This window comes from Mus caroli, unplaced genomic scaffold (genome assembly GCF_978045245.1).
Source record: "Mus caroli unplaced genomic scaffold, Mus_caroli_1 scaffold_13, whole genome shotgun sequence".
NCBI classification, from domain to species: Eukaryota; Metazoa; Chordata; class Mammalia; order Rodentia; family Muridae; genus Mus; species Mus caroli.
This window is the reverse complement of record NW_028227268.1, coordinates 89702527-89729876: the sequence shown is the minus strand read 5'-3', so window position 1 is coordinate 89729876 and position 27350 is coordinate 89702527. Positions and strand designations below refer to the sequence as shown.

The 27350-nt window shown below is 44.4% G+C and overlaps 1 protein-coding gene across 2 annotated transcripts; it reads right to left on the bottom strand.

Annotated features, from left to right (window-relative positions):
- Positions 1 to 928: 928 nt before the first annotated feature.
- Positions 929 to 27350, bottom strand: Gabrp (gamma-aminobutyric acid type A receptor subunit pi). 2 transcript variants are annotated; one of them, XM_021177664.2, is made up of 10 exons: positions 27173 to 27350; positions 22490 to 22588; positions 21529 to 21647; positions 17488 to 17555; positions 16591 to 16808; positions 13082 to 13164; positions 7030 to 7167; positions 5058 to 5210; positions 4384 to 4571; positions 929 to 2938 (listed from the first exon to the last, which is right to left on the bottom strand). In XM_021177664.2, exons 2-10 carry the CDS (start codon positions 22540 to 22542, stop codon positions 2636 to 2638), a joined length of 1323 nt encoding a protein of 440 aa, XP_021033323.1. In that variant the 5' UTR covers positions 22543 to 22588; positions 27173 to 27350; the 3' UTR covers positions 929 to 2635. The 2 variants fall into 2 exon arrangements, with proteins under 2 accessions (XP_021033323.1, XP_085685157.1); XM_085829031.1 differs by lacking the exon at positions 27173 to 27350 and adding an exon at positions 26805 to 26867.

The following is a 27350-nucleotide window of genomic DNA, read 5'->3' as shown; positions in this document are numbered from 1 at the left end:
TGTGCATGGCTGCTCCTCAGCTTGTGGACTGCAGCATCTTTTAGCTCTTTTCTTCTCTGCTCATTTCTATGTTTCCCCATTTTCCCGGCCTGCATCGGAAATGAACCTTCTGATATTTACTTGTTATTGACTGCCTTCCTATAGTTACACAACTCCCTCCATGGAGACATTTGATATTCTCAATAACAAGGTAGTTAAAAAAACGTATTTCCCTGGCTTAGAATATTTCTTACTGCACCTGGTAAAAATCATCTGGATATTTGATAAAGTCCTTAATATATTTACCTAAAACAGTGGTTCTCAACCTGTGGGCTGCGACCCCCCCCCCCCAACAAACCTATTTCCAAAAGTATTTACATAACAGTAGCAAAATTACAGTTGTGAAGTAGCAATGAAAATAACTATATGGTTGGGCTCACCACAATATAAGAAACTGTGTTAAAAGATTGCAGCATTAGGAAAGTTGAGAACCACTGTTCTAAAACTACTATTTTAAATAAAACTTGTATAGATAATACTCTGCATAGGCAGAATATTTGGGACAGATGTAAGGAATCAGCAGTTTTTACTAAGAATTCCAATGTTGTCTCCTATTATCCAAAGAGCAGCGTGGCTCTAAAATCTAAAGGTTGCCTCTCTCCCAAAAACTACTCTCATACTAAACATTGTATTTCTTCTCATGTGTGAATGTGAATGTGTGCTGTCTGGGGTGGACGCGGTATGGAGACACTCTATTAGCACTGTACTATGTATCTTTTGTATTTGGGACGTGTTCACATTATTCTGCCATCACCGCCCAGTCGCTCATACGATGTATTTATTTTATAGTTTCACATATTTACAACTTTTATTTTTCTGTAGCTTAAAATGAGGCCTCAGTGAAGTTATATTTTAAACATTTTTATTTTTTTTAAAAAAAATGCACAGATGTGACCTATTCACTCAACCACACTTCCCCTCTCCTAACCCCTCCCCTTAGGAATGTATATAACAGATACAAAATACAAAGAGATTCTACTAAGAACTCTAATGGCACAACTACACCTAGCTTAAGAGTGTACTCCAATGAACAAAGCGAATCCTAAAATAGAAACATCTGTTAAGCGCCAGGCACTCAAGCTCACAGAAGCGGAATGATGGGCAGAACCATGCTGATGAAAAGGAGGGCCCGTGGGTGAAGGACGTGAAAGGAAAGAGCATCTACAGCTCCGGCTTGTTGTAGAAAGGACAGGGAAAGCTGAGGGTTCATTAGAAAAGAAAGGGAAAGAGCTGAAGACAGCAAGTCTTTGAAATAATTGAGAAAGAAAGGGAAAGAGCTGAAGACAGCAAGTCTTTGAAATAATTGAGGCTGCGTTGGAACCTTATATAGGCGATTCCCGTGGAGCAAGAGAGAGAGGGGCACACAAGAGCTCCTAGGTCAGGGTGACCCTGGCTGAACTCAGAAAAGACAGCTCATGTGGGTTGTGCAACGTGTCTTTCCATCGTTCAGAACAGTCGGAACCATTCAGGGCCAGTGGTCTGCTGCTCAGGCAGGGTAAGCCACTCAAAGTAGTCCAGCTAGGAAGGTTGGGGAAAGGTAACTATTTAAGATAAGCTACTTGTGGTCCGGTAGTGCGGCTTCTTACCTAATAGACATCACCCCTGCCGAGTCACGGGAGCACAGGGATAAAAGCTCCTCCTAGTAGGAGGCAGGGCCTTTGCCACTGGCAAAATGTTCCCCAGCATCTTGGTTAACAGGTCAGCAGAGATGACAGGCTGACAGAGCACTCTCTGGTCTACTTGGTACCTAGCCAGTATGTGAGTAAAGGTGGCTAGCTAGTAGACTTGACCCAGCAAGTCTTCATGGACGCATTCTGTATTAGGAATCCTAGAACAAGTATCAAAACGTCCTCCCGTTTTCCTGATGTGGAAAAGGGGCTTTTACATAGTTTAGGACTAAGGTGTATAAAAACAAAATAATAAGATACATGGAAAATCAGTGTGAAGCCCTGGACTCCAAAGGATTTATGTTTTTTTTTTTTTTCTCTTTTAGTTTACTGATCCACTAATTTTATTCATTTACATCTGATTTGTCAATAATAGGACGTATTAGAATTTGGGGACAATTCTTCTGTGGTATTAAATAACACTAAGAACCCATCTGGTATTAGGTTGACGAGGCAAGGTAACCACCAATGAATTGACACAAACCCACATTTCATATTTCAAGGAAAAACAAAAATTAGAAAACACTGCTCCTTAAATAGGCAAGAGAGCATATTATAAGGACCACAGAGATTTAATCAGTGGCACTATGAATTCTTTAGAAAACAAACCCCTTAATATATGTAATCATTTTCCCACATTTTTATGGAGTGAATGCAGACCAGGGATCCAGAGAGCAAATAGCCCTGAGTAGGTTTGCAGTCTTGGGTTCTGTGTGTGTGTGTGTGTGGAGGGGGTGTTCTGTCCAAAATTGAAGAAGAAAAGGGTTGCCTTATAATGACTCTATTATAGAATCTGGTCACACTAGGGCTTCTACACAACTTAGAATAATTGTTACAATAGCCCATTTGTAGCTTTCTAAGCTGAAGTGCACACACATGTTCTAGAATACCCTTAACCTCATTATGTGATGCAAGAGTTCAATGGCGTCTCAAAAATACATGTAGTATGCCCAGTAAAATACATTGGCCAACATAAAAATCAAAGGAAATAGTAGTTTGGAGTATCGATCCACATTGCTGGGGTTTTGAATTGTGAAATAATCAATGATTCTGCTGATCTTCTCTCGGAAGACAAACTTAAACTTGTCGCTGGCTTTCATTGTCAAGTCACTATAGTTGACATTGTCACCAGAGATTTCAATGCTGGCAAAACTAATCTTCCGTTTAAAGCTGGAGATGGAGCTGTTGATGATGTTGGTGATATTGACTTCTTCCGAGTCCTTCGCTGGCCCCTGGTTCATAGACAATAGTTAGATCAGAAGACAGGAAACAGTGAGGTACACAGATGGCATCGTGAAAAAGTGTGTAGTGAAGGTAGCAGACCTGGGCCTAACTCTTAGTCTGTTATTATTCAAAATTTTAGTTGCCTAGCTCCCTTTAGGGTATGATTTCCTTGTCTGGAACATGCTAATGATATGAATTGTTCCTTTGTGAGGCGAAGGGGAAGATTAAGAGGCATAAAACTGTGTAATGCACCCAGTAGGTATTTGGTAAATTTCCAGTCTGTTCCAGGGAGAAGAGATTCTTAGAGATAATGGAAACCCATTGTGTCATGTGATCTTTGTTACACACAAATTCCCCTGCAAATCAGGGGAATTCCCACTAGTCAACAAGGTGCAGAGAGCAGACAATTTGAGGTCTTGGCTGAGTTGCTTTACCATGTTGGTATCATTTTCCTTAGTTTGGGGATACTCAGATGTGAAGAATACAGCATATAACCCATAGTGCATCTGTTATTACATGCGTACACATGAGGGGACATACTGGTGTCTTCTGGAGAAGATCTTGGGACCTCTCCAACCTTCACCTGTCAATCTAGTAAGTCTGGATTGGTTTGTGTTATTAGGGAAGTCTATACGGAAGAAAACACATGAAATCACACTCTGCACTTGGTGGTACAAATGTTCTCTGTCTTTGGGACTTGGATTGGTCACAACAACCAAACACAGTAACAAAGCCATTGGTTCTTCCGGTTGCATCTTCACTATTAGATACTTGTGATCCTAGCACACAGCTTAAGGTGACACTTTTCTGAATTGGATCCCTATTATTTTTGTTTGTTTGTGTGTATGAACTTCGGTACATTAATATCTATTGAACTTAGTCTCCAAATTACCCCAGGGTCTGGTAGAGCTATAAAGAGTAATACTTAATGGGGTGTCCTGTTGCTTACTGTGTGAGGAAAGCAATCCATCACACTGGAGCTAAGAGGTTTTGGGATAGATTGCCAACTCTACTCTCTACTCTCCTTGTCTCTGGGATTTTGTTACAAAGTAATGTCTCCCATACATTTTTTTGATAACCTAATACTTGTATAATTTAAGAATATAAAATGGCATCACAAAAATTAAGTAGCAACTATATATTAATCCAAAGTGTGTGACCATCTAAGCATGTCTACTTTGATATTAGGCTTTTTCTTCTATAGATGCTTATTCTTATACTTTCATGTTGCATATGAATAATAGTTTCCTGCTAAAAAATTAAAGTCTGATATCCTATTTTATTGGGTAAAAAGAATAACCTAGGTCAAGGGGCACCATGACTTCCAAATGTGCCCACCTTATTGGGGATAAGATCCATTAGAACAAATGGAATCAAACCCTGATCACCTCATCAGAGCAGTCCATTGCCCGTCCAAGTGATGGATCAGAGACAACGCCCTCAAAATCCTTACCCTATCTTTGACTGCCATCTGCTGTAAGGAGCTGTAGTGAGCAACTGCATACTCCAGTAAGGCCCCAAACACGAAGCTGAAGCAGATGCCTAGGTACACATCGATGGCCTTTATGAAGCAGTTGGTGTTGGGTAGGGATGTGCGGGAGCCGATCATCAGCGTTGTCATGGATAACACCGTTGTCACTCCTGGAAAGACAAGTAGGCGTGTTCCATGCTGGTGTTCCATGAACACCTTCCCCCACTACCCTGCCCCAACCTCGATCATCTGGCTGGTCGGTTCCACTCAGAAGCAAGATGAGGGTAGGACTCAGGAAAAGTATAGATTTCATTTTAAAAAGTCTGTGATCTTCTGGAATTGAGTTGATTTATTCATCTTGAACAGAAACGTAAGTGACATAGCTTTCTAAATATGCCATCTCCTGTCTTCTCTTAGAGATGGATGGCCAATCTGTACTCACAACAGACTGTTTGCTCACAAGCTCGTCTCTTCTGTCACTACAAAACACATTTAAAAAGACAATCCTCCTGACTCCACCTTTCTATCTGTGCAAAGGGATTTCTCAAGATGCTAGCTCTTCTAACGGCCCCCAACTGTCAATGAAAATATCAATAGAATTTCAAAAAGCATCCGATTCACCTAGTTCTTAGAAATTGCCTGCAGGAGCTGCTTACCAATACAGGTTCTCGCAGGAACTGAATCGAGGGAGATCCAAAAGGAGACCCAGGATAACACCACCAGGAAGGTGGAAGGGACATAGGTTTCCAGAATGAAATACAGGACGTTCCTCCGAAGCTCAAATTGCAAAACCAACCTCGTATAGTTTCCTAAGAGTGCAAACAAGAGATAAGAAATCGTGTCTGTTCACGCAGAAGAATAACTGCCCTATGAGATGCTTAATGAAATCACAATCTCATTACATCTTCTGGTAACAAAATCTAGTCAACTATGAGCTGTCATTCTGGTTGCCATAAAGGACCTTTACATTGCCTGGCGTGGGGTTTACAGGGCTGCTGCTACCTAACGCCCACACTCATGTTCTTTTCCTTATGCTTTTCTTTAGCAAAGAATTCCTTCAGCACCATGAGCACTGATTTTCTTCACATCCAGCTCACTAGACAGAACCTCAGGGGGCAAACCTACATTTCTCAGTCTTGCATTCACAATGTAAGCTTTTTGTTTGTTTGTTTGTTTGTTTTGTTTTGTTTTTTTGAGACAGGGTTTCTCTGTGTAGCCCTGGCTGTCCTGGAACTCACTCTGTAGACCAGGCTGGCCTCGAACTCAGAAATCAGAAATCTGCCTCTGCCTCCCAAGTGCTGGGATTAAAGACGTGCGCCACCACGCCCTGCCACAAAGTAAGCTGTTAATAGATTCCTGGTTAATGAAGATTATTTAAGACAGCCCCTTGTTTTCAAGATGACTATTAAATATAATTTAGTTTTTTGTGTGTATGCACGTGTATGTGTGTGTGTGCAAATGCTTGTGAAGACCAGAGAGCAATCTTGGGTATTGTTGCTCAGGCACCATCTACCTTTTTGTTTGAGATAGGATCTTGTCCTGGCCTGGAGCTTGCCAAGTAGGCTTGAGGGCTGGACAGGGAGCTGCAGAGTTCTGCGGTCTTTGCCTTTCTGGTACTGGAATTACAAATGCTGTGCCCAGCCTGTTTTTTTTTTTTTTTTTTTTTTTTTTTAAACTCCAGGGGACTCCGGGAATTGAACTCAGTCCTCATGCTTGCAAGGTACGTGCATTATTGACCGAGCAACCCACCCAGCCCCTATACTTTAATTTTTGTTGATTTCGGAGGTATCATTGCAGGATCATACTTAGGAAATGACCAGTGTACACACACATTGGAGATATCAACAGGCACCACCCTTCCTGTCTTTTCTCTAGGCACAGTTTTGCCACACATTTGTCTTTTTTTTTTTTTTAAGGTCATCTAGACTCAACTAAAGTACATGGTAAGGTTTTAGAGAATATAAATATTGATGAGACGAAGCATTCCTAACTTGACCAGGATGAACCGAGAAGAAAACATTGCTGTTTGTATATAAAAATCATACCATTTAGAAAACACCTACTTAAAGCCAACAGCTCCCAGAGACCCTGCTTTGTACATGATGAATCAGTAATATCAATAATGGGGTGATCATATGGTATTGCTGCTGTCTTCTTCACCTAGGAGCATGTTATTAAAGTGACCAGTGCTCTCATTAGAAAATGAGTGACTTTTACGCATGTGGGAGTGCTGCGTTTGAGCAGTCAGAAAATCCCAGAAGATAAACAGTGAAACGTCAGTGCTGCCCCCAGGTTTACTCTCCAGCAGACCATGTCAATCCTGATGTGAACCCCAAGTGTGGCATGTACAGAAGACTAGATCCCATGCCAGCTCCCTTTCCCTACTCCACAGTACTAAAGAGTACTTGCCCTTTACAGGAATAGAGGTGTTTTGCCTGCACATATGTCTGTGTGCAAGTGTTGGGTCCCCAAGAATAGGAGTTACAGAAAGTTGTGAGCCGTGATGTGACTGCTAGGAATTGAACCTGGGACCTCTGGAAGAGCAGTCAGTGCTCTTAACCTCTGAGCTATCCCTCCAACACCCTCTCTAAGGAGTTTTTATTCCATTTGATGGCTCACAAGAGTTACCTGTCTCCTGCTGGGATACGGTGACCAGGGTGAAATACTGTTGGATGGTGTACTGAGCAAGGCGCAGGTTTTCAAGTCCACGCACCGAGTCATTCCCTCTCAGCCAGGAGAACTCCACATCATTGCCATCGTATCCCCCTGGCAAACAAGAGGGAGCCCTGGTCAGTGCAAGGATGCTGCAGACTGAGCTGGTCTGGGAAATGCTACAGTGGAGACCAGCAAGACTTCTCTCCTAGTGGCATTAAATCTAAAGGAGCATACCACGCAAAAAGTTGACAAGGATTCTCAAGCACAGAGGGGTGAAATCCTTTGCTATGCCCATTTTTCATTGGTTGAGAAGTAGTTCTATTATAAGCATTGTTCAAACCTGGTGGATGATAAAAATGGCTTCGTTCACTACTGAACGACACTTACAAAGCATATGATCACAGAGACCCATGTTAGCTTCTGCCTTTCAGGGCAGTCTAAGCTTTGATAATGTTGTCTGGGACTTCAGAAGTGGTCTATTCATATTTCCCATTATGAATGCAAAACTAAAAGTCTGTTACCAGTCACTTTATATCTGTCAATATTTGCTTTTGAAAAATGTTAGCTTTACTAGTATCTGTTGATGGTACTGATAAATTACCCTTTGTGAGCCCTTACACAACACATCCCTCATAATTTCACAATCCTGTAAGATAGACATCTCTGTGCTTCTTCAGATTTAAGATGGACTTTGGTTTTTACATGTCTGAAATTGTAATTGATCCTACTATTAGTTTATGTGTGTGAAGCAGAGCTTGCAATGTCTCCTAAAGATATGCTTATTCACTAACTATTGTACCTTAGACTTGAGGAATCATTCGCCCACTATCTGGGAAAACTCTCGGGTTCTAAGGGGTTTCTTAACTCTCTCAGGATACGGACAAGCAAGAGACAAAATTCAGTGCTGTGCCTTGCTCAGGAAAGTGTAATCTCAAAGCTCATGGATGGTGGTGTAATAATTTCAGTATCTATTACTTAGCAAGCAGTTTCTGGGAACCTTGCAACACAGTCCTCTCTACCCCCGGCTGAGAAGATGTATGCATAGTTAATAAGCACAAAAAAGAGACCTAACCTCATCAGTCACTAGGAAAATGCAAAGCAAAACCACACAGTACTTCACACTCGTTAAGATAGCAATCATGAGGACAAGAAGAGGAAAACATTGAGGATATTGACAAGCTCAAACATTGTAGGTGGGAGTGTAAGATATACAACCACTTTTGCGAAACAAAATGCCTAAGAACCCAAATAATAAGGGTATCAGTTGAATCAGAACAGTAACTCTAGATATTTACTTAAGGGGAATAAAGTGCCAGTCACAGAAAGACTTGCACAGAATGTGGAGAGCTTTTGGGGCCACTTGGCAGGAATTTGATATCAGGCCAGGACAAAGAAGTAAGCTCAAGGTGGGAATTGAACTTTGGGCCAGGACTCAGGAAATAGGCTCAGATGAAGAATATTTACATTTGAGTTAATGCAGAGCTCAGAGCGGTTCAGCTGAGGCATGTGTGGCAGTCCTTTTGTCTTGGCCATCCTGATTGGTGTTTTCAGGATTTTGTTTATTGCCTTGCTTGCTCCTTGACCTATAAATGGTCTTATTATTTTGCATGTAAGTGGTATAAAAGCAGACTGGAAAAAAATAAACTCACTTTAGCCTCAGAACTGCCTGGGGTCATGCTACAGTGTTGTCTAATTGTCTTTTTTTTTTTTTTTTTCCGTTTTAATTCTCACTCCTGCCCTGGAGAACCTGTTGACTGACTGAGCTGACTCAGTCAGAGAAGTATTCATGGCAGCCTTAGCTACAGCGGCCAGATGTGAGAACAACCCAAGAGCCCATTCACGGAAAAGCTGGAAAGAAATAGTACTGAGCAATCAAAGGGAATGAATTACTGATAACAGGTCACTGCATTCTATGAAAAACAGCAGACACAAAATGGAATGTATCGTTTTGGTCTTCCTTCTGTGAACCGTTCAGGAGAGAAAACTCCACAGTAGCAGAATGTAAGTCAGTGGTACCTGGAGGTGATGGGAGGAAACTGGGGTGTTCACAAGAGGCACAAGGGACCTCTGGAGGTGACAGGAATGCTCCAACAATGCAACCTAGCAATGACTACACACACTGGCAATTTTACTGAAAACTTTGGGTCACAAATAAATTAAAAATGGGTGAATTTATCTGGGCAGGGGTGGTGCACACCTTGAATCTCAGAACTAGAGAGGCAGAGGCAGGAGGATGTCTGAGTTTGAAGCCAGCCTGGTCTACAGAGCAAGTTCTAGGAAAGCCAAAGATATACAAAAAACACCCCTCCCCCCATCAAAAAAAAAGGTGAATTTTATGGTGCATAAATTATAGACCAATAAACCTGATCAATGGAAGATGACTGAACAAGCCTGGTCCTGTTACTTTTTCCATTCCAACGATTAAGAAGCTGAGACTCAGGGGGTCATTAGCTAACGTCATACAACTGGTGATATTGCCCATCCGCGGCCATAAACACAAACATCTTCCTTCATTGCTTCAAAGGTTACTGAGATATGATGCTGGTGTTGGGACCAACACTGGGCTACGAAGCATCATTATGGAGTCAGTATCCAGTAGGCATTATCTTGAGACATCTGAGCTCCATGAGGATTTCATGGGGCTGTGCTTTTTCCTTTGGAACCATCCAAAACTGAATGGAAGCTAGCCATTGAAATTACGCTGGGACCTCGGAGGAATGAAGACAGCTCTCAGGAGATGAAGAGTGCAAACTCCTCCCTGGGTACTTGGTTTCACCCTTAGGAGAGACTCACAGTTTCTCTCTCTCTCTCTCTCTCTCTCTCTCTCTCTCTCTCTCTCTCTCTCTTTCTTTCTTTCTTTCTTTCTTTCTTTCTTTCTTTCTTTCTTTCTTCCTTCCTTCCTTCCTTCCTTCCTTCCTTCCTTCCTTCCTTCCTTCCTTCCTTCCTTCCCTCCCTCCCTCCCTCCCTCCCTCCCTTCCTTCCTTCCTTCCTTCTTTTCTTCCTTCCTTTTTTCGAGGCAGGGTTTCTCTGTATAGCCCTGGCTGTCCTGGAACTCACTCTGTAGATCAGGCTGGTCTTGAACTCAGAAATCTTTCTGCCTCCCAAGTGCTGAGATTAAAGGCATGCGCCACCACTGTCCGGCTAGACTCACAGTTTCTATTTACTACCATCTTTTGTCCCTGAGTGAATGTGGGCGATTAAGATGATGTAAATTCTTTTCTTTAGTGTATGTGTGTGTGTGTGTGTGTGTATCTTACTGAGGTTTTTTGTTGTTTTTGTTTTGTTTTGTTTGTTTTTTATACCTAAATGCCTGCTAATAAGCATTCCGGGGAAGCTTCCTCTGTTCCTTGGGGACGGTGTCTGTGCATGCAGAGTGCTGAACTTTCCTGGAGAATCTTGCTCCTGGGATTTGGGATGAGCCCAGTCGTGACACATGGAAGGCAATTATTTCTCTTGTGCTGCATGGGAATGGCTTTTCTTCTTGACAACCTCAAGTTGCCTTCTGCCACCAAATGACTGCATTGCTTCAAGAAGGGTTTGCATGCACTGAATCAATAGAATAGTTAAGCTGCCTAAGCCTTTAATTAAATGTGTACGTCTGAAAAATGGCTTCTTCTCATAATGGTTCTTCTCTCCTGGAGTTGCCCACGTGTGCCCTTATGTGTAGAGTACCCAGTGGTCCCCAAGGCTTGCCTGTAGTTGCTTTCTACTTTGATGCCTTAATGAGTCACATCAGTGGCATTACTTCCCTAACATAGGTGCCCAAACCTGGTGGCTATTCAGAGAAGCTTACTAAGGAACAAGGGAGACTGTTTATCAATCCCAAGGAATTGATTTGACCCAAACCCACTCAGCGTGAACCCACATTTTCCATTTTAGGAAATTCCTAGGTTATAATTTAGATGTCCCGTTTACTCTCAGCGCTCTATGAAGCTTTCCGTACACCAAGTAAGTTCTTTCACATGCTGGAGGCAGTTGCATCATCAATGTCAGTGATTTGCGTTCCATATTTGGCTTTTCTGCTCTAGTGCTGGGGACTGAGCCAGGGCCTTTCCCTTGCTAGGCAGTCTTCCCTCACACCCCAGCACCCCACCCCTGACACGCCCCCACCCCTCTTTGTGCTCCTTACTAACCTTTGCTATTCCTTTGTTCCTGTGGTTCTGTGCCCTGCTTTTTGTCCTCTCAGCTAGCTGGACTGGATCCGGATCCCTCCTATGATTTCAGGTGGCACTTCCCTCTGGGCATCTCTGACCCCTACCAGGCTCCCATGGCAACATTACCTTTTTCAGTTATCACTCAGTCTTTCAGAATTATTTTAAGTCCTGTGCTCTCTGTAAGGAGATGGACTTCTTGAAGACAGGTGAATCATTTTTATCTTTGGATTGCAAGCATTTGCCACCGTGTTTAACAAAGAACAGGCGAACAGTTGTTGAATGGATGGACTAACAGAAGATAGGCAGATGGAACTCAATCAGCCATCCAGATTAGCCGGAGACTTTAGTGGGAAAATATGTGGAACTGAAGTATTAGACAGAGTCAAAATATTTTCCTTAAGACACAGAGGAAAAGAAAACACTGGCCTTCGCCCTAAGAAACCAAAAGGAGGAAACTGGGTCTGCTGTCTTGTAGTTCAGTCTGATAGTCACGTTGTAGTTCAGCTTACTGTTTGGGAGGATTTGGGCTCCCAAATAATCGGTCCCTCAGTCTGGGAAATATGGTGATTATCGATGCATATTAGAAAAACCTAGAGATCCCACACAATTCCTTTAAACCACGTAATGGCATACTCTGGGAAAATATACACCCCAGTTCACAAACAAGCCAGGGTAACACAATCCCCATGGGCTTTGCTGGCCAGTGGAAGAGTCCTTGGAATTGTCCTGCCCCCTACCTGGGCTCCAGCCCCAGTATTTCTGCTTCTCAGGTTCCTTTAGAAAAATGATAAATTGTGACGAGTCTTAATTTGTGTAATCATAAGGTAAGAAAACAACACTTGCAGGTTTGTTTGGAAGCTACCTACCACAAAGGCAGAGTGGGATTATCCCATTAGCTGTTCCTCCTACCATCATTTTCCAACTAGCTTCCCTACTTCCTCTGCAGTTGCATAGTAAGGAATAGCTGGAGGCTACAGTGAATTTCCATTAGGACAAGGAAAAGAAAGATTCTGAGGCCTCGGGCAGCCTGAAGGGAACCTGAAGGGAACGAGGCCTATTTAGTAACAAATGCAAAAGGGGCTAATGACACCCAGGACTTCTGCATCAGCTTCTATAGGGACCTAGGGTTGATTTGGTTTTGGTAGAACAAAAGTGGTTATGTGGACAAAGGCCATAGCCATTGAATGATTCATCTGGAGTCATAGACCCTCTGAGGATAAGTAGCCTGAGAGATGACATTAACTAAAATACTATAGGATCTCAATATCTAGCTTAGATCCATTTTCATCAAGAAGTTTTCTATAAAGTAGAAATACTCATGATTCTATGGTTATGTATGTCTGAGAGAGGATACACTCCTGGGAATTTGACAGGGAATTAGCTCTTGGAGGCTCCTAAAAGTTCTGCAGCGATGAAGAATGTTATTATTTTAGGCTTTGTAGACCATGCAGTGTAGTCTCTATTCTAAATGCTCAGTTCTGTTATAACAGTGTGACATATGCAAATGACTGGTCACCTCTCTCTGTAATACAACTGCATTTCCAGCAATGGGTGATGGGCCAGACTTGGCAGATGAATTCAGTTTGCTGATCATGACCTACCTACACTATCAGCTATGTTAGAGCATCTTCTTCCCTCATCTCTCTACTCATGGCTGGAGACATTTGGTACTAATGTGCAACAGTTTTCCCTCAAAGATACAATGTTACAGTTTGCCTTCGAGCGAAATCTGACTCTCTCTGGAGGTATTGGCTGAACAGCTCAATCCTTTATGGATCAAAGACAGGTCATTGATATAGGATACTTTACAAAAAAAAGATGGAAATCACCCAGGAAGGTCACCTGGGGCCTTCTCCAGAATGTATACTCACAGCTTTCTAGCTGCAACTTGCAGGTCTGTGTGTCCATGGGGTATTTAGACAGATCCATGTTACATGTAACTGTTGTTGTGATTCTAAAAAAAAAAAAAAGAAAAGAAAAGAAAAAAGAAAAACAAACAAATAAGCGGGCTCAGAAAGAGTGCTGTCAGGAGAGCAAGTTCACATTTCTTTTGGAGGGCTGCCCTGAGACAAGGTTTGCTCAGACTCTTCTGGGGACATGTGGCTTGGAGCCTGCATTTTAGCATTCCTGAGGTTTTCCATGCTCAGGAACATGCATTGGATTCAGTGAAAACTGGATGCAGACCGGAAGAATGCTGGCAGCTCAGAGGCAAAACATCCACAACAGGACAGAACACACTCACTCTCCAGCAGAATATATTAGTAGAAAAATAGAAATGAATTTTTAGCTTTAGTCAGTTTATTTTATGAGTATAAGGACATTGGGTCCTCTGGAACTGGAGCTAGGAATGGTTGTGAGCCACCATGTGGGTGTTGGCACTCAAATCTGGGTCCTCTGGCAGGGCAGCAAGGACTGAGCCACCTCTCCAGCTTCTGGGGATGCTTTGTAAAATTCAAATTAACTTTTCTTTCATATAATGTATTTTGATCACATTCTTTCCTGCTTTAGTTCCTACCCACTCAACCTCACAGTCTCATTCTCTCTCAAAAACAAATAAACAAAAATAAAAACAAACAAAAACCCTCTCAAACAAACAAACACCCAAAATCCAAACCAAAATGACAACAGGAAAGCACACAGGTAAAACCAAACCAAACAAACCACATGGACCCTGTTTTGCATGGGCTAATTTCTCCTGAGCATGAGGCCTGCTCTGGGGTATGGTTGACACCTCCAGCGTCACTGCACTGGAGAAAATGACTTTTTCCCTCACCCAGCAGCTGTCAATTACAAATAGCTTCCTGGTTAGAGTAGGAACTTGGTGAACACTTCCTCTTCCTGGGGATGCTTTTAAGCTTAGGTTTTCAGTGTAATCTTTATGATAACCCTTTGTAGGGCTAGAACAGTGATCACTGGATTTGCTTACACTCACAAGGCTCTGAGTGTCAGAGCCCAGACAGGAGTCCTGGTCTCCTGGATCCTTGGTGGCATCGAGATATAGAGAAATCAGAGGATATAGCTCCTGGGCTCACCTAAGTGTGCTCAACTAATATAGTGAAGTCCTCACAGTAGAGATTTTAAAAGGCAGTCTGATATCTTCCTTTTTAACATTCACACTTTTACCAGATTTATTAAGTACAGTGCTGGGTACTCTAGAGGCAGATATGTTCATGGCACAGTATTCAACTTGACGGCGCTCTACATCCCCTTAAGGGAGGCAGAGAGAAACTGGTTGCTTACTGCAAACTAGTCTCTGTACCGAGGACATCACATGCATGAATCCTTTGAATAGTTCTCTATACGAACTGCTATTACTTTTGTTTAGTTGTTGAGGAACCTGAAGCTCAGAGGGTCTAGTAACTTGCCTACGTTCGCAGAGCTGTTTAGGACAGGAGTATCATGGCAAGTTCTTTGTCAACTGTGATTCGTTGGTAACTGTGCTATATGCCGTAATACATAGTGGATGCATACCCTCAGGTACACAAGTATACATGCACACACTTTGGGTGCAAACAGGTTCCCATGGAAGCTTGGAAAAAAAGGCAGATTGGAAATCAAAGGAGAATTAGGTTTCTTAAAAGAGGGATTGGGGTTTGGGCTGGTCTCTGTAAAACTCAGGGTTGCTGAGGCATGCCCAGAAATGCTGTTTATCTGTTCGCTCAGTCCTTGGTTTATAACTTCAGGTCCTTCTTGTGATTACAGGTCAGTCCATTCATATTTTCTAATTGATCTGCTCCCTAAGGACCCAGAAAGTTCCTGCACAGGATAAATCATTTGTTTAGGCTGCCTTACACAGCTCCCTAAGCCTCGTTCCTGTTCCAACCGTTGAGGGGAATCCATGAGATGGAAGGAACGTTAGGTCTTGGCAATTTGGAGAGGTGGCCTGTAGCTGCAAGTAGGTAGAATCTTTGGGATTCATACCTTGCTTTTTCGTACAAACATGTCTCAGACACGCAGAGATGCTATGTAGAGATACCCTGCTCTACTGAGCCCTGGGAAAGACAAATTCCTAACATAGACTTCTCTGCTTGCTCATCTCTTCCTTGTCTTCCCTCTCTCCTCTTCTTCTCCCACTTCTTGTCCCCTCCTCCTGTGTGTGTGTGTGTGTGTTCTTGCACATGTGGGTTACTGGCATTGGGATGTCTTCCTTGATTAATTTTTACCTTATTTATTTGTGTATATGTCTGTGTTTGCTTGTGTGTATGTTTGTCTGTGGTTACATATGTATGAGAGTCTGCAGGAACCTGTATATATGTGTGTTTGTGTGTGTGTGTGTGTGTGTGTGTGTGTGTGTACATGGAGGCCAGAGGTTGAGTATCTTCCTCAATCATTCTCTACCTTCTATACTGAGGCAGGGTCTCTTAGTGAGCCTGGATCTTAAGGATTCAGGTGTTTAGCCAGATGTATTTCTCTAGAGAACCTGTTTCTATCTTCCGAAGATTTCTCTAGAGATCCTGTTTCTATCTTCCGAAGGCCGAGTGTACAGAGGGGCTGCCATGCCACCCCACATTTAAGTGACTGGTAGGGCTTAGAACTCTAATCCTCATGCCTGACCAACAAGCTTTTCATTCAGGAAGCCATCCTGACCACACCCTATTTTACTTTTCTTTCAAGACTAGGCCTCTCATTGAACCTTGAGCTTGAAGCCTAGGGCTGGACTGGATGGTTAGGAAGCCCTAGGATCTTTTTGCCTGCCTCTAGCCCTCAGCACCGGGCGTTTAGGTGCACACCCTAAGCTCAGCCTTTGGTCTTTGAACTCAGATCCTCGTGCTGGCTTTCTAGCCGCTTTTCTTCTTTTTTGGCTAACTTTCTTCACTCTTTTTTTTTTTTTTTTTTTTTTTTTTTTTGGTTTTTCGAGACAGGGTTTCTCTGTGTAGCCCTGGCTGTCCTGGCACTCACTTTGTAGACCAGGCTGGCCTCGAACTCAGAAATCCACCTGCCTCTGCCTCCCGAGTGCTGGGATTTAAAGGCGTGCGCCACCACGCCCGGCACTTTCTTCACTCTTAAAGGCTTAGTTCATAACCCAATGAAAGCATATTTTAGCATTATCTCTAACCATTAACCTGCAACCGAGGACTCAACTTGGGTCCTGGCTCCAGATACTTCCTTTGTTTATAAGCCGGTACTCTCAGGGGCGGGGCTTGTCAGTTCTTCCTGGGTCTCCTGCTTGGGGCCTGGAACCTAGCAGCTACTCAGTAGGTGCATTTGTAGCTAGGTTCTACTGAGAGAAGCCCTTTTGAATGGCGCTGGCGTACAAAACAGGAACCTGTGAGGAATGAGAACTCACTGGCCACTTTGGTATTGGCCAAAGTACACAGGGTGTACATGTCTTTTCCATGTGTGTTTTCCTCCAATCCCAGACTCCCAGATGCCTGCTCACCTAAGTGCATACAGGACTGTGCCGTTGGAGAAGAGGCGGATGAGCCTGTTTCCCACCGTGACTTCATGGAGGAAGGACTTCTTGGAGTCCACAATGTAAGTGTCTGGCACCCAGAGGAACTCCACCAGACGGGCATCTAGAGTAAAGCTCTTGTTGCCTTCGAACACTAGCCGTGGGTCTGTCCAACGCTGCCGGAGGTATATAGTGGCTGTATAGTCCTAGGGGGAAAGCCGGAAATGCAAATGATGGGCATGATTAGGGAGACCCCAAAAACAAAAGGAAAGGGGTCAAGGGGTCTCCTCCCTCCATATATATTCTCTCTATATGCATATATTATACTGGTGCGGTACTCATCGGCAGCAATGAAAGAACGAAGTGCATTATTTATTTTAGATAATAACTCCTATTGTCAAGGCCCACTTTCAGAGTCTTGTCCTACTATTGTATGACATAAAGCTCACACTGCCCGAGAACACAGTCATCACTAAACTGATGAAGGTTTTGATGGCTTGGGTTGCAAACTGCCTTCCTCCTGGCTTCATCTTTCCCGTGTCCTTCCTCTCACATTGGTCATTACATTGTAAGTTTTATCAGCTGTCCCTTGACTGAAAGACTGTGTGGACATGTTTTTATTCTTTTTCTCCGTTTTTATTCCTCAGTCAATTGGTCACTTCCTTTTCTACTTTCTCTCTTCCTGGCCTTTGAGCCTGTTCCCTTCCTGACACCCAGAAAACCTATAAACATCTACTGCCTCCACTTACAAGACAGAATTCTGGCATCTGCCACTGTTTCTGATTTACTTGAAAGGACATTACAATTGAAAGCAAGGAGAGGGAGCGGGGGAGGGGGTGACACTGGTTACCATGTGGGAGCAGGGGAGGGGGCGGCACTGGTTACCATGTTACTCTCTGAGATGCTAGAGATGCTGGCGATGTCCAGAGTCAGAGCTATCCGAACTGGATCACCTGAGAAGGAAGAAAAAAACCAGAAAGACTTACATAGAAACACAAACACAAGCTCTCCTCCATCCAACCACCCATTGCATCCTCTGCTCCATTTCAGACTCCGCAGCCGGTGTATCTACATTAGTGGGTTGGAAACAAAACTCGAGAAATTATAAAAGCAATACCCACATATTAGAAATATTTGAATAATCTGAACTATAAAAATAAAATTAATTTTATCTTCCCAGGAGCAACCAGTTGGTATGAAAAATATAAAGAGTTACACAGGGACATCATGATTCATAAGGGAGGTCGCACCATTATTAATTAATGGGTATTTTAAAAACATTTTAAGATTAATTTACTTATTTCAGAGAGAAAGAGAGAGCTGGGGAGTGCCACACACTCTGGGAGTTCGTTCTCATCTCTACTTTGCTTTAAGGCAGGGTCTCTCTCTTATTGGTGCTACACAGCAAGCCCAAGGCTGCCTGGTCAGAGAGCTCTGAAAGGTCTTCAGTCTCCACCTCCATCTCCTCGTAGGAGTGCAGGGGTGCCAGGATTACAGATGTGTGTCACTATAGCCAGCATTTACGTTGATTCAGGGAACACAACTCAGGCTGTGTGGCAAGCATTTTCACCCCTGAGCCTTCTCCCTGGCCCATTAATGTATATTTTAAAGAGGTTAGTGGTAAGGTTCTTCTTCTGTGGAAGATTTTTCCTGTGGTGCCTATAGGGGCTGACTGTGTCGAGTGGATCAGAGGTTTATTCACGTGATTTTACACATTGACTTCCCTTTCTCTCCACAAAGGGAACTTGCCACCGCACGGCATGGAAGACTGACCAGAGCCAAGCTCCTGCTGGCCCCACAGGCTTTCTTCCTTCATTCACTTTCAGAAGCCCTAAGTTTCAGCTTGCCAGAACCGTGCCACCATGGCTGGTCTTAGGCACAGTCTTTAGTGAGCCCCAGCCCTGGGGCTTAGGGAGATTTAAAGACTCCACTGAGGAGCATTTTTAGTTCTGAAGACTGGAGCACAGGGGCCATTATTCTCAGAAGCCAGCCAGGCCAGGCCTCATTCAACTAGAGATGTGGCAGAAGGGCCCAGGAGTGTGAACCATGTGATTTTAGACCTCGGCTCTGAAATCTTCTAGCTCTGCGACAGCAAGAAGGAATGCATGCAGAGTGCCTGCCAGTCCTCTCCAGGAGTCTCAGAAATGACCCCCTGCACACGGCCTCAGGCCTGACACCATACCTGCCAGGCTCTGACACCTGCTCATCAGTAGTCATCCAGGCTTCTTCATTCTCTTCTGTAATCTCAGCTAATGTTGGGGAGGGGACAACTTTGCTCACCAGGTTAATGGATAAAGGCACTCTCACTTGCATTAAATAGCTGAGAGAGCCCCAGTGTGGTGTTGGGTAGCTTTTGAAGATTCAAGTCTCTCTCTCTCTCTCTCTCTCTCTCTCTCTCTCTCTCACACATACACACACACACACACACACAGAGTGGGGTGGTGTGGGGAGGGGAAGGGGAAAGGAGGGGAAGGGGGAGGGAGAGGGAGAGGAGAGGAAGAGGAGAGGAGAGAGAAGAGAGGGAGATATGCATCTATTGCTGCCCTGTGACCCCAAGCACATTGTTATACCTCTCTGTGACATTTTCTTGTGTGCTAAATGATATGTAACTTGCTGTTCTGATTCCCAACCTAAATTCACGTGGAAGTTTAATTGATGTAACTGTAGTAAGAGGTGGGAGCTCTAAGAAGTGATTGGGCTACAAAGGTTGCAGCCTAGCGGTCAGGACTGGTGCTGTTAAGGAAGAAAGTTTATCCCTCCCTTGTCTTCTTCAGCGCTCTCACCTTTTACTGCGGGATGATACGGCAGCCAGACCATTAAATGCTGAATACCAGCATTTAAATACTGGACAAGCTCACGCGTTTGGGTTTGTTATAAATTACCCAGGTCCAGGCATTATGCTATAGCTGTACAATACAGGCTAAGTACCTATCATAGAATTGGAGAGCATGAAAAACAGTGGGGCCCATCAGCTTCCCTCTCTGAAGACTGCACAGTTGAAAGCACACAGAATTCTAGTCCAATGGTGTTTTGGGCTTAGTCTCCCCCTAATAGTCTAGCCTAGGCCTGGTCACAGTTGGCTGTCTTATGCCAACTTTCATATGTCTTATGAAAGCTTGCTTTCATCCCCTGAAACTATACAAACAAGCTGTGCCACCAGAGGGCACCTTTCTCCTAGGAAAATGGTAAAAGTCAACTCCTGGGCAGTGTGTGTAAGTGCCCACTTGAAAACCATTGCTTTATCCTAGAAAATACTATGGAGGTTTTGTCTTTCAAGGACTTCAGTGGCCAAGAGGCTGGGTGTCCAAAAACTACAGGAAGTAAGGGCACATCCATGGGCTTACAGGGTGCCCAGCAAGACAGGATCTATTAGGAGATGGAGTGGACTGCCACCTAGCATGGCGTTGGGCCTTCTCTCTTCTGTCCATTCACTTCAGGTAGAACTGGGCCTCACATTCCTTTAAGCCCACCCTAGGAGCCTCGCTCTCAGAACAATCTCTTTGCCCAACATCCCTGTCCCTGGTTGGCCTGTCGCCATGCAAACATGAACCATAATGTACTGACTTAGTTATTTGAGGGTTAGGAGGCAAGAAAAACTGATCTAGGCAAGCTCTTTAGATGCATGTACTTGTTGCTAGTGTATAGTAAGGCATGGGAACCCGGGCATGTGGTATCTAGGTCCTCGACATAAAGGACTCAGGTCCTCTCTGTGGGACCAGATGTTGTCCAGATCTACAGCTGAGCAGGTGAGAGTGCCTGAGGGTCCTGGTGTCTGTACTGAGGAATCTGCCAGCAACTGTGTTGTAAGGGTGAGCAGGCAAGTGGTAGCATGGACCTCAGCCATCCAGAAATCTATGTATGGTAGCATTTTAAGGCAGGGGTAATCCAGAATGCTCAGAGGCAGAGTCCTCTGCTGGGCAGCTTTGCTCAGGGATGCCTTAGTGGTCTTCCCAAACACATTTCCGTCATCACACCTATTTAAGACAAGCTGTCCAGGCTTCCTTGCTTCTCTTGTCTCCTCACCTTGTGGCCTGAGAGCCCTTTCAGCTTCTCTCTCTACCCTTACTCTTTATAGACCAACAAATATCTTGAAGAATCAATGCCCTCCTGTCATCTGACCACCAGTGGACTTATATTCACATGCTGTCCTAGATCTGACCAGAGACTGTCACCATTAGAGGAGAGAGGCAGTAGGGCAGGTACAGTATAACAGGGAAATGATGTGACTCAGGGGTGTGCTCAAAACAAGGTGGGCTATGAAGGAATCAGGGAGAACCCTTCAGAGGAGGGTAGCCTTGTCTCCAAGACGTGATGGAAACTGCCATGTTTCTAGAAAGGCAAGTTGGAAGGGTAACTTAAGGCAGATAAGCAGTCTGTGCAAAGGCACAGAAGCCAGGAGAGTAAGGATGCTGGTGGGTGTTTTAGTGGCATATTGGAGACTTTTGTGGGAGGAGAGAATGGCAGGCTGACGGAGGCTAGGCTGACTAGTTCCTGGAATGCCTAGGCTCCTGGGGCACGTGCTTAGATTTCAAGCAGGCAAATGACCCAGGAGTAGATCCAGGTGGAAATGAGGGAAGGCCATTGTAGGTGGCAGTCTGCAGGCAGGAAGGCCGGGTGGGCAATGCTAGTGACTCATGGTGAATTCCTGGAACCTTGGATGTAGGGGGGAAGGAAGAGAGTGGCACAGGTTGCCAGAGGCTCCTGCACCCACCACCATGGTGGAGACCACACCTCTATCTCGCAAGTGGAGGGGGAGAGTGCTTTTCGTAAAGGTAGCACGAAAAACCACAGGCAAATGTTTTTATCCATCCTTCCCAATTCCTAAACCAGCTGCCCGTCAGGACGGAGTCAGCAAAGCCCCCTGAAGTCCTCTGCTGCATTTTCTCACTGTGTGAACTGATGCCCTGGTCACAAAGGATAACCTACCACCGAAATTGGGCCTGAGAAATTTGTTATATCCTGCAGTGAGGTTCTCAAAGCCAGGTAAGGAAAGCTTGTCACTTCTGCTGACCTCCACATTGACCTGGTTCCCCTGGATGCACGTCCTGGAAAAGAGAATGGCTTTTGATGCCTATGTTGTTCAAATATTGATAAACATACATTGACATGAGCTTAACTGGCCCTCCCTCGTGTGTGTGTGTGTGTGCTCCTTTGTGTACGTGTATATAGGTTCACATAGTAATTTTCCTAAGTAGAAATCTCATGTTTTCTAGTTAATGAATTTATTTCCATTTTCTTTCTCACTTGCTATAGAGAAAACTCTCATGATAATTGGCAAACCCTCCAAGTATCTTTTTTAAAAATTGATTAATTGATTGTGTATGTATATGTATGCACAGGCATATGTACCTGTACATGCACATCATATGTCTTTCTCTATTTCTCTCTACCTATTTCTTTGTGGCAGAGTCTCTCCCTGAACCTGGGACTCAATTTTCTTCGCCAGGCTGGAAGACAGAAAACCCCCAAAGATCCTCTTATCTTCTTCTGACTCAGAAGCCCCAAAATTTACTAGCATTTATGGGGTGCCAAGCTTGTTACATGGACACTGGAACCTGGACTCCAGTCCTCTTGATTACACAGTAAGCACCCTTAGCCACTGAGCCATCTCCCCTATTTCTTTCACCAAGGGCCTTATTGAAAACAAACAAACAAACAAACAAACAAACAAACAAACAACACAAGTCCATCTACCTGTGACCATTTTAGAAACTTGTTCTCTAAAACAGAATGAACCACAGAGATCTTGTTGTTCGGGTGCTTCAGGAAATGAGGGGACTAGGTTTTGGCTTGCCACAAGTTAAATGGGAAATGCTTGCAAGCCTTCTTGTCACATGGTCATACCAGAGCAGCTCTCTCTGAGCCATTCTGAGGTAGTGCCGCTCACCTCTGAGTGAGGAGACTCAGACACAGGAAGGCCAAATAGAGGCTGTAGCTCATGTTGAAGGAGCTGATTCACACACAAAGAGGTTGAAGGAGGAATCACCTAGGGAGACAAGATGGGGTGAGGTGAGGGGGATAGTCCAAAGGTTCACCTCCCTCCAGCCTGGCCGTTTCCGAGAGTTGCCAGGGGCAGTATTTTCCCAACATGCATGGGGAACAGCCTCTTTGCAACTGTTTAGTTTAGCACCTGCCCACTGTGTGTCATCCGGTACACTGTCATTTGAGAGGCTAATATTTTTACCCAATCCAGATATGAGTGGAATTTATACAATGGCTCATCAGAACTAGCACCCATAGCCAGTCCATGGCACATATTTGTCTGTGTATTCGAGAAGCCCCACACTGCCCTTACTGCATCCCTGTTTAACACCTCCAACTCTACATTCTTTTTTTTCTAGATTTATTTATTTATTATATGTAAGTATACTGTAGTTGTCTTCAGACGCTCCAGAAGAGGAGTGTCAGATCTAGTTACAGATGGTTGTGAGCCACCATGTGGTTGCTGGGATTTGAACTCAGGACCTTCAGAAAAGCAGTCAGTGCTCTTAACCACTGAGCCATCTCTCCAGCCCCAGATGTATAGTTTTTATGAGATTTACTTTTATTTTATGTGTATGAGTTGTTTGTGCTGGCATGTATGTCTATGCACCATATGCATGCAATGCCCATGGAAGCCAGAAGAGGGCGCAGAATTGTCTTGGAACAGGAGTTACAGATGGCTGTTAGCTGTATGTGGGTGCTGGGATTTGAACCCAGGTCCTCCGGAAGAGCAGTCAGTACTCTTAACCACTGAGCCATCGCTCCAGCCCCAGTACATATTTACAGATAGAAACAAACATGTCCCTATGGTGTAGGATGCTGAGAGTAGGAACAGTCAGTCCTACGTGTGTAGGGAGTTCAATCTCAGTATGTTCCTGAAACTGCTTTAACGAAAAAAAAAAAAGAAATTGATTTTAAAAAACCTGTCTCAAGAAACAAAGGAAATGCTTAGTCCCTCTGTCATTTCTTATACCCCAGATGTTGCTGTTGTTAACAATGTTTCTTATCCCGACATACACCTGTATTCACACAGACACACACATACACATACACACACACACACACACACACACACAGACACACACAGACACACACAGACACACACACACACAGACACACACACAGACACACACACACACAGACACACACACACAGACACACACACACAGACACACACATACAGACACACACACACAGACACACACACACACACAGACACATACACACACACAGTTCTGCATAAAAAATTAAAAAGGGAAGTTGAGTGCTTTTGCCCTTTGTTACTGCTTTATATGTATAAATAAACACATTTACGCATAAAAAGCTGAAAAGCAGCGCTGTTACTCTTGTCCTTTGTTGTTCCTTTACCCACATGAGTAGAGAGCTGCTGTTTTCTGAACACCTGCTAAGCTACTGCTTCCTGAGCTAAGCCCTCTCCAGTCTTTACAGACCTCTGACCTGACCACGATGATTCTCATTTACAAAGGAGAGAGCTGAGGCTTTGAGAGGAAGTGATGTCCCCAGGGTTACCCAGCAGGTAAGGCGCAGCTCAAGTGTAAGTAGCCGATCCAAGTCTTTCCCTTAGGCACAGCAACCAGAAAGGAGCTCTTCTCTGTGGTAGCTGCAGCTTCCCATGTCAGCTTCTATAGATCTGCCTCCCTAAGACAGCAGGGTTGCTCATACCATGAACATGCAAACACTTTTATGCCACGTGTTCTACTTATGAGTACCAATTATTTTCAGAGTTTCTACTTTTATAAAGTCAGCACTGACCACCTTGGCATGCAAGATATACTCTATCTTGGTCCTTTTCACAGTGGAAAAAAGGTGGCTGGGGGGTGGAGCTCTAAAGACTGATAAAGAAATGGAGGCTTGCTCATGGCCACTGGAAACCACTCACCAAAAACATCAGCTGTAAAACCAGCATTCATGCTTGCTTGCTTTCATGCTTCTCCCTAGTCCCTATTCCTCTCCTTGCCCCCAGCATACAATTTAAGAGGGTCCATGGAAAGGCTTGCATACCCTCCATCTCTTTAACATTTTAAAGGGTAAGTGAGCTTCTCTTAAAACCCAGACGCATGACCAGCAGAGGTCTTGTCTGGTGAGGACAGAGGTACTCGAGCAGAAAGGTTTCTGCTCCATCAGAGGGGAGCAAGCCATGAGTCCCACGTCCTGTCACCACCCTGCATCAGGAGCTCAGGCAACTTGATGTTTGGTGTAATGAGAAAGTGAGCCACCAGTTCCCCTCAAGAGGATGCTACAGGGCTAGGGTGGGAACTGCAGAGATGTTTATGTTAATTTGATTCTAGAAAGAGTGTGTTACAACTTGGCCAGTTGGATGTAGGAAGCGGACACCTCTAGAAGCTGATAAAAATGGATGCTTGGCAGGCTGGAGAGAAGGCTCAGTGGTTAAGAGAACTGACTGCTCTTCCAGAGGTCCTGAGTTCAATTCCCAGCAACCGCAGGATGGCTCACACCATTTATAATGGAATCTGATGCCCTTTTTTGGTGTGTCTGAAGATAGCTACAGTGTACTCATATGCATAAAATAAGTAAATAAATCTTTTTTTTTTAAAAATCGAGGCTTGTCCATAGCCACTGGAAACCACTCGGTTTTCCCCCTAAGCCCTTGCTATCTGCGAATTTTTCCCAGTGTGGCCTGAACTTGCCCTGTCCTCATTTGGGGAGACTCCTCAGTTTTCCCATCTTCTGTAAGAATCCGAATCTGCCTTTATCAAGAACATTTGGGGAAACATTTAGTCTTTATCTTCAGGCTTGCTGTGAAATAGGTATTTCCTGGCGACCAGTCTATATTAGGAAGACAATATTGACAACATGGGCCTCCAAAACTTCTCTAAGGGCACGTAGGCTCTGGTGGCTGCATTCTGTCTGCTGGCTCTACTAGGGGCCCAGTATGCTTCAGTGTAGCATGGAAGAGCAGTGGGCAAGCCTGGGTGTCATCCTGGCTATCTGGTTCAGGAGAGGAACCTCAGAGTTGTGATGGATTCAGCTTAGATCCCACTTTAGTTAAGTGGCCACTGTCTGAACAGTATTTCCCAAGTCCTTGATCTGTACAGAGGTCACATCTGGCACCAGTTTACTAGCATGGTTTTCTCCAGTGGGGCCCACACCACTAACACCTTTCTCACTTCAGCCTGACATGGAGAACTCAGAACATACCAGGCACAAGAAAGCAGTAGTGAGCCAGGCAGTGGTGGCGCATGCCTTTAATCCCAGCACTTGGGAGGCAGAAGCAGGTGGATTTCTGAGTTTGAGGCCAGCCTGGTCTACAGAGTGAGTTCCAGGACAGCCAGGGCTACAACAGAGAAACCCTATCTCAAAAAACAAAAAACAAAAAAAACAAAAACAAAAAACAAAAAAAAAAAAACAAAAAAAAAACAAAAAACATAGAACAAAACAAAACAAAACAAAAAAGCAGTAGCGAGTTAGAAGGCTAGAGTGTGACATCTTTTCTATGATGAAGAAAGTCCTTGGTTCCCCAGACTGAATGGGATCACATGTGACTCTGCTCCTTATGTCAAATCCACTTTGGGGATGGGGTCCTGGAAGTTCAGCCTTGTGCCTGTTGGTCTAGCCTGGCAGCAGAGAGGAAAATGATGACATTTCCAGTGCCATATAGCTGATGAGCCAATCTTCAAGGTACTATTTATATGTCTACTGCTCTTGGTGTAGGCTCAGTCCTCTCTTTTGGATACAGACATCAGAGCCGGCACTTAGTGGTGATCATAGACCATGAGAGGGTAGGTGGAGATTCCAGCCTTCAGCAGTTGTGCATGCGAGGTGGACTAGCTGAATCCTCTGGCTAAAATCTCCTATCTGTGTGTAGAGGAGAGCCTGGGCTTTGGAGTTAGATCAAACTGAGTCATAGTTAACCTCTCAGCTTTGGTTTCCCACCTGACGCGAATCAGAATAAACATAAACAATAAATAGTACTTTCCATTTGCTTCACTGGTTCTATGCTCTGTGTCTTCCGTTGGGGGATTTAGTAATCTCACTGGTTTAAGAACAATTCGAAGCTGAAGCTCCTCCTCGCATACTCGGCTGGTACCACCCAGGAAGAACAGGTCACACGCAGGACTTGAGTGTCACCTGGGAGGCAGTGACTCTGAGAAGCAGAGGTGATTCTGATGGGAATTCCCACCTCCACTCCATCACAGAAATGCCTGAGTGCGCTATGCTCTAGCCTCCTTCACACTCACCTCTGTTCCCTCATCCTGTCACTTCAGTGGGTGTGTCTCGAGTCATGTGCGGGTAGGCAGGTGTAGTTGAAAGGTCTTAGTGCCCTGAATCCTCCCCAAGAAAACCATGAAGGTGTGCCTTGTGCCTGTTGGTCTAGCCTGGCAGCAGAGAGGAAAATGATGACATTTCCAGTGCCAGGCAGGGGGAGTGCCAACCTGGGTCTCTCACTCTGACAGAAGGCATCGCACTACACTCTAAGACCTGAGGCAGAATTAGGGCTCAGCAGATTCCAGGCCTGCCTCCCTCCCTTCCACCCCAGCAGGGCTCACATCTGCAGCTCCTTACTGCCCTCTTTCCAAGCACAAGGGATGCTGCCCCGTTCCCTTACCAGGCAGCTGTTACAGCAGGTGTTTCCAGATCTCAGGCAGGACTCTCACACAGGGCATACTCTTTTGGGTCTCCAGGGTCCTTTTCATCTCAGTCCTGACTCCTTGGGTGTAAGTATGCACCCAGTCTCCGATGGAGTGGCGCTCTCTCTCTGGAGAAGTTGGAGCTGCTGAACCAGG

Bases quoted from the DNA above. Each gene is read 5' to 3' on its own strand.
- Gabrp (XM_021177664.2), bottom strand. From the start codon at position 22,542: ATGAGCTACAGCCTCTATTTGGCCTTCCTGTGTCTGAGTCTCCTCACT. The intron at 5,211-7,029 runs GTAACTCTTGTG...TTGCACTCTTAG, and splicing joins CGTATCCCAGCAGGAGACAG to GAAACTATACGAGGTTGGTT. The intron at 2,939-4,383 runs GTAAGGATTTTG...TCTATGAACCAG, and splicing joins AGATGGCAGTCAAAGATAGG to GGGCCAGCGAAGGACTCGGA.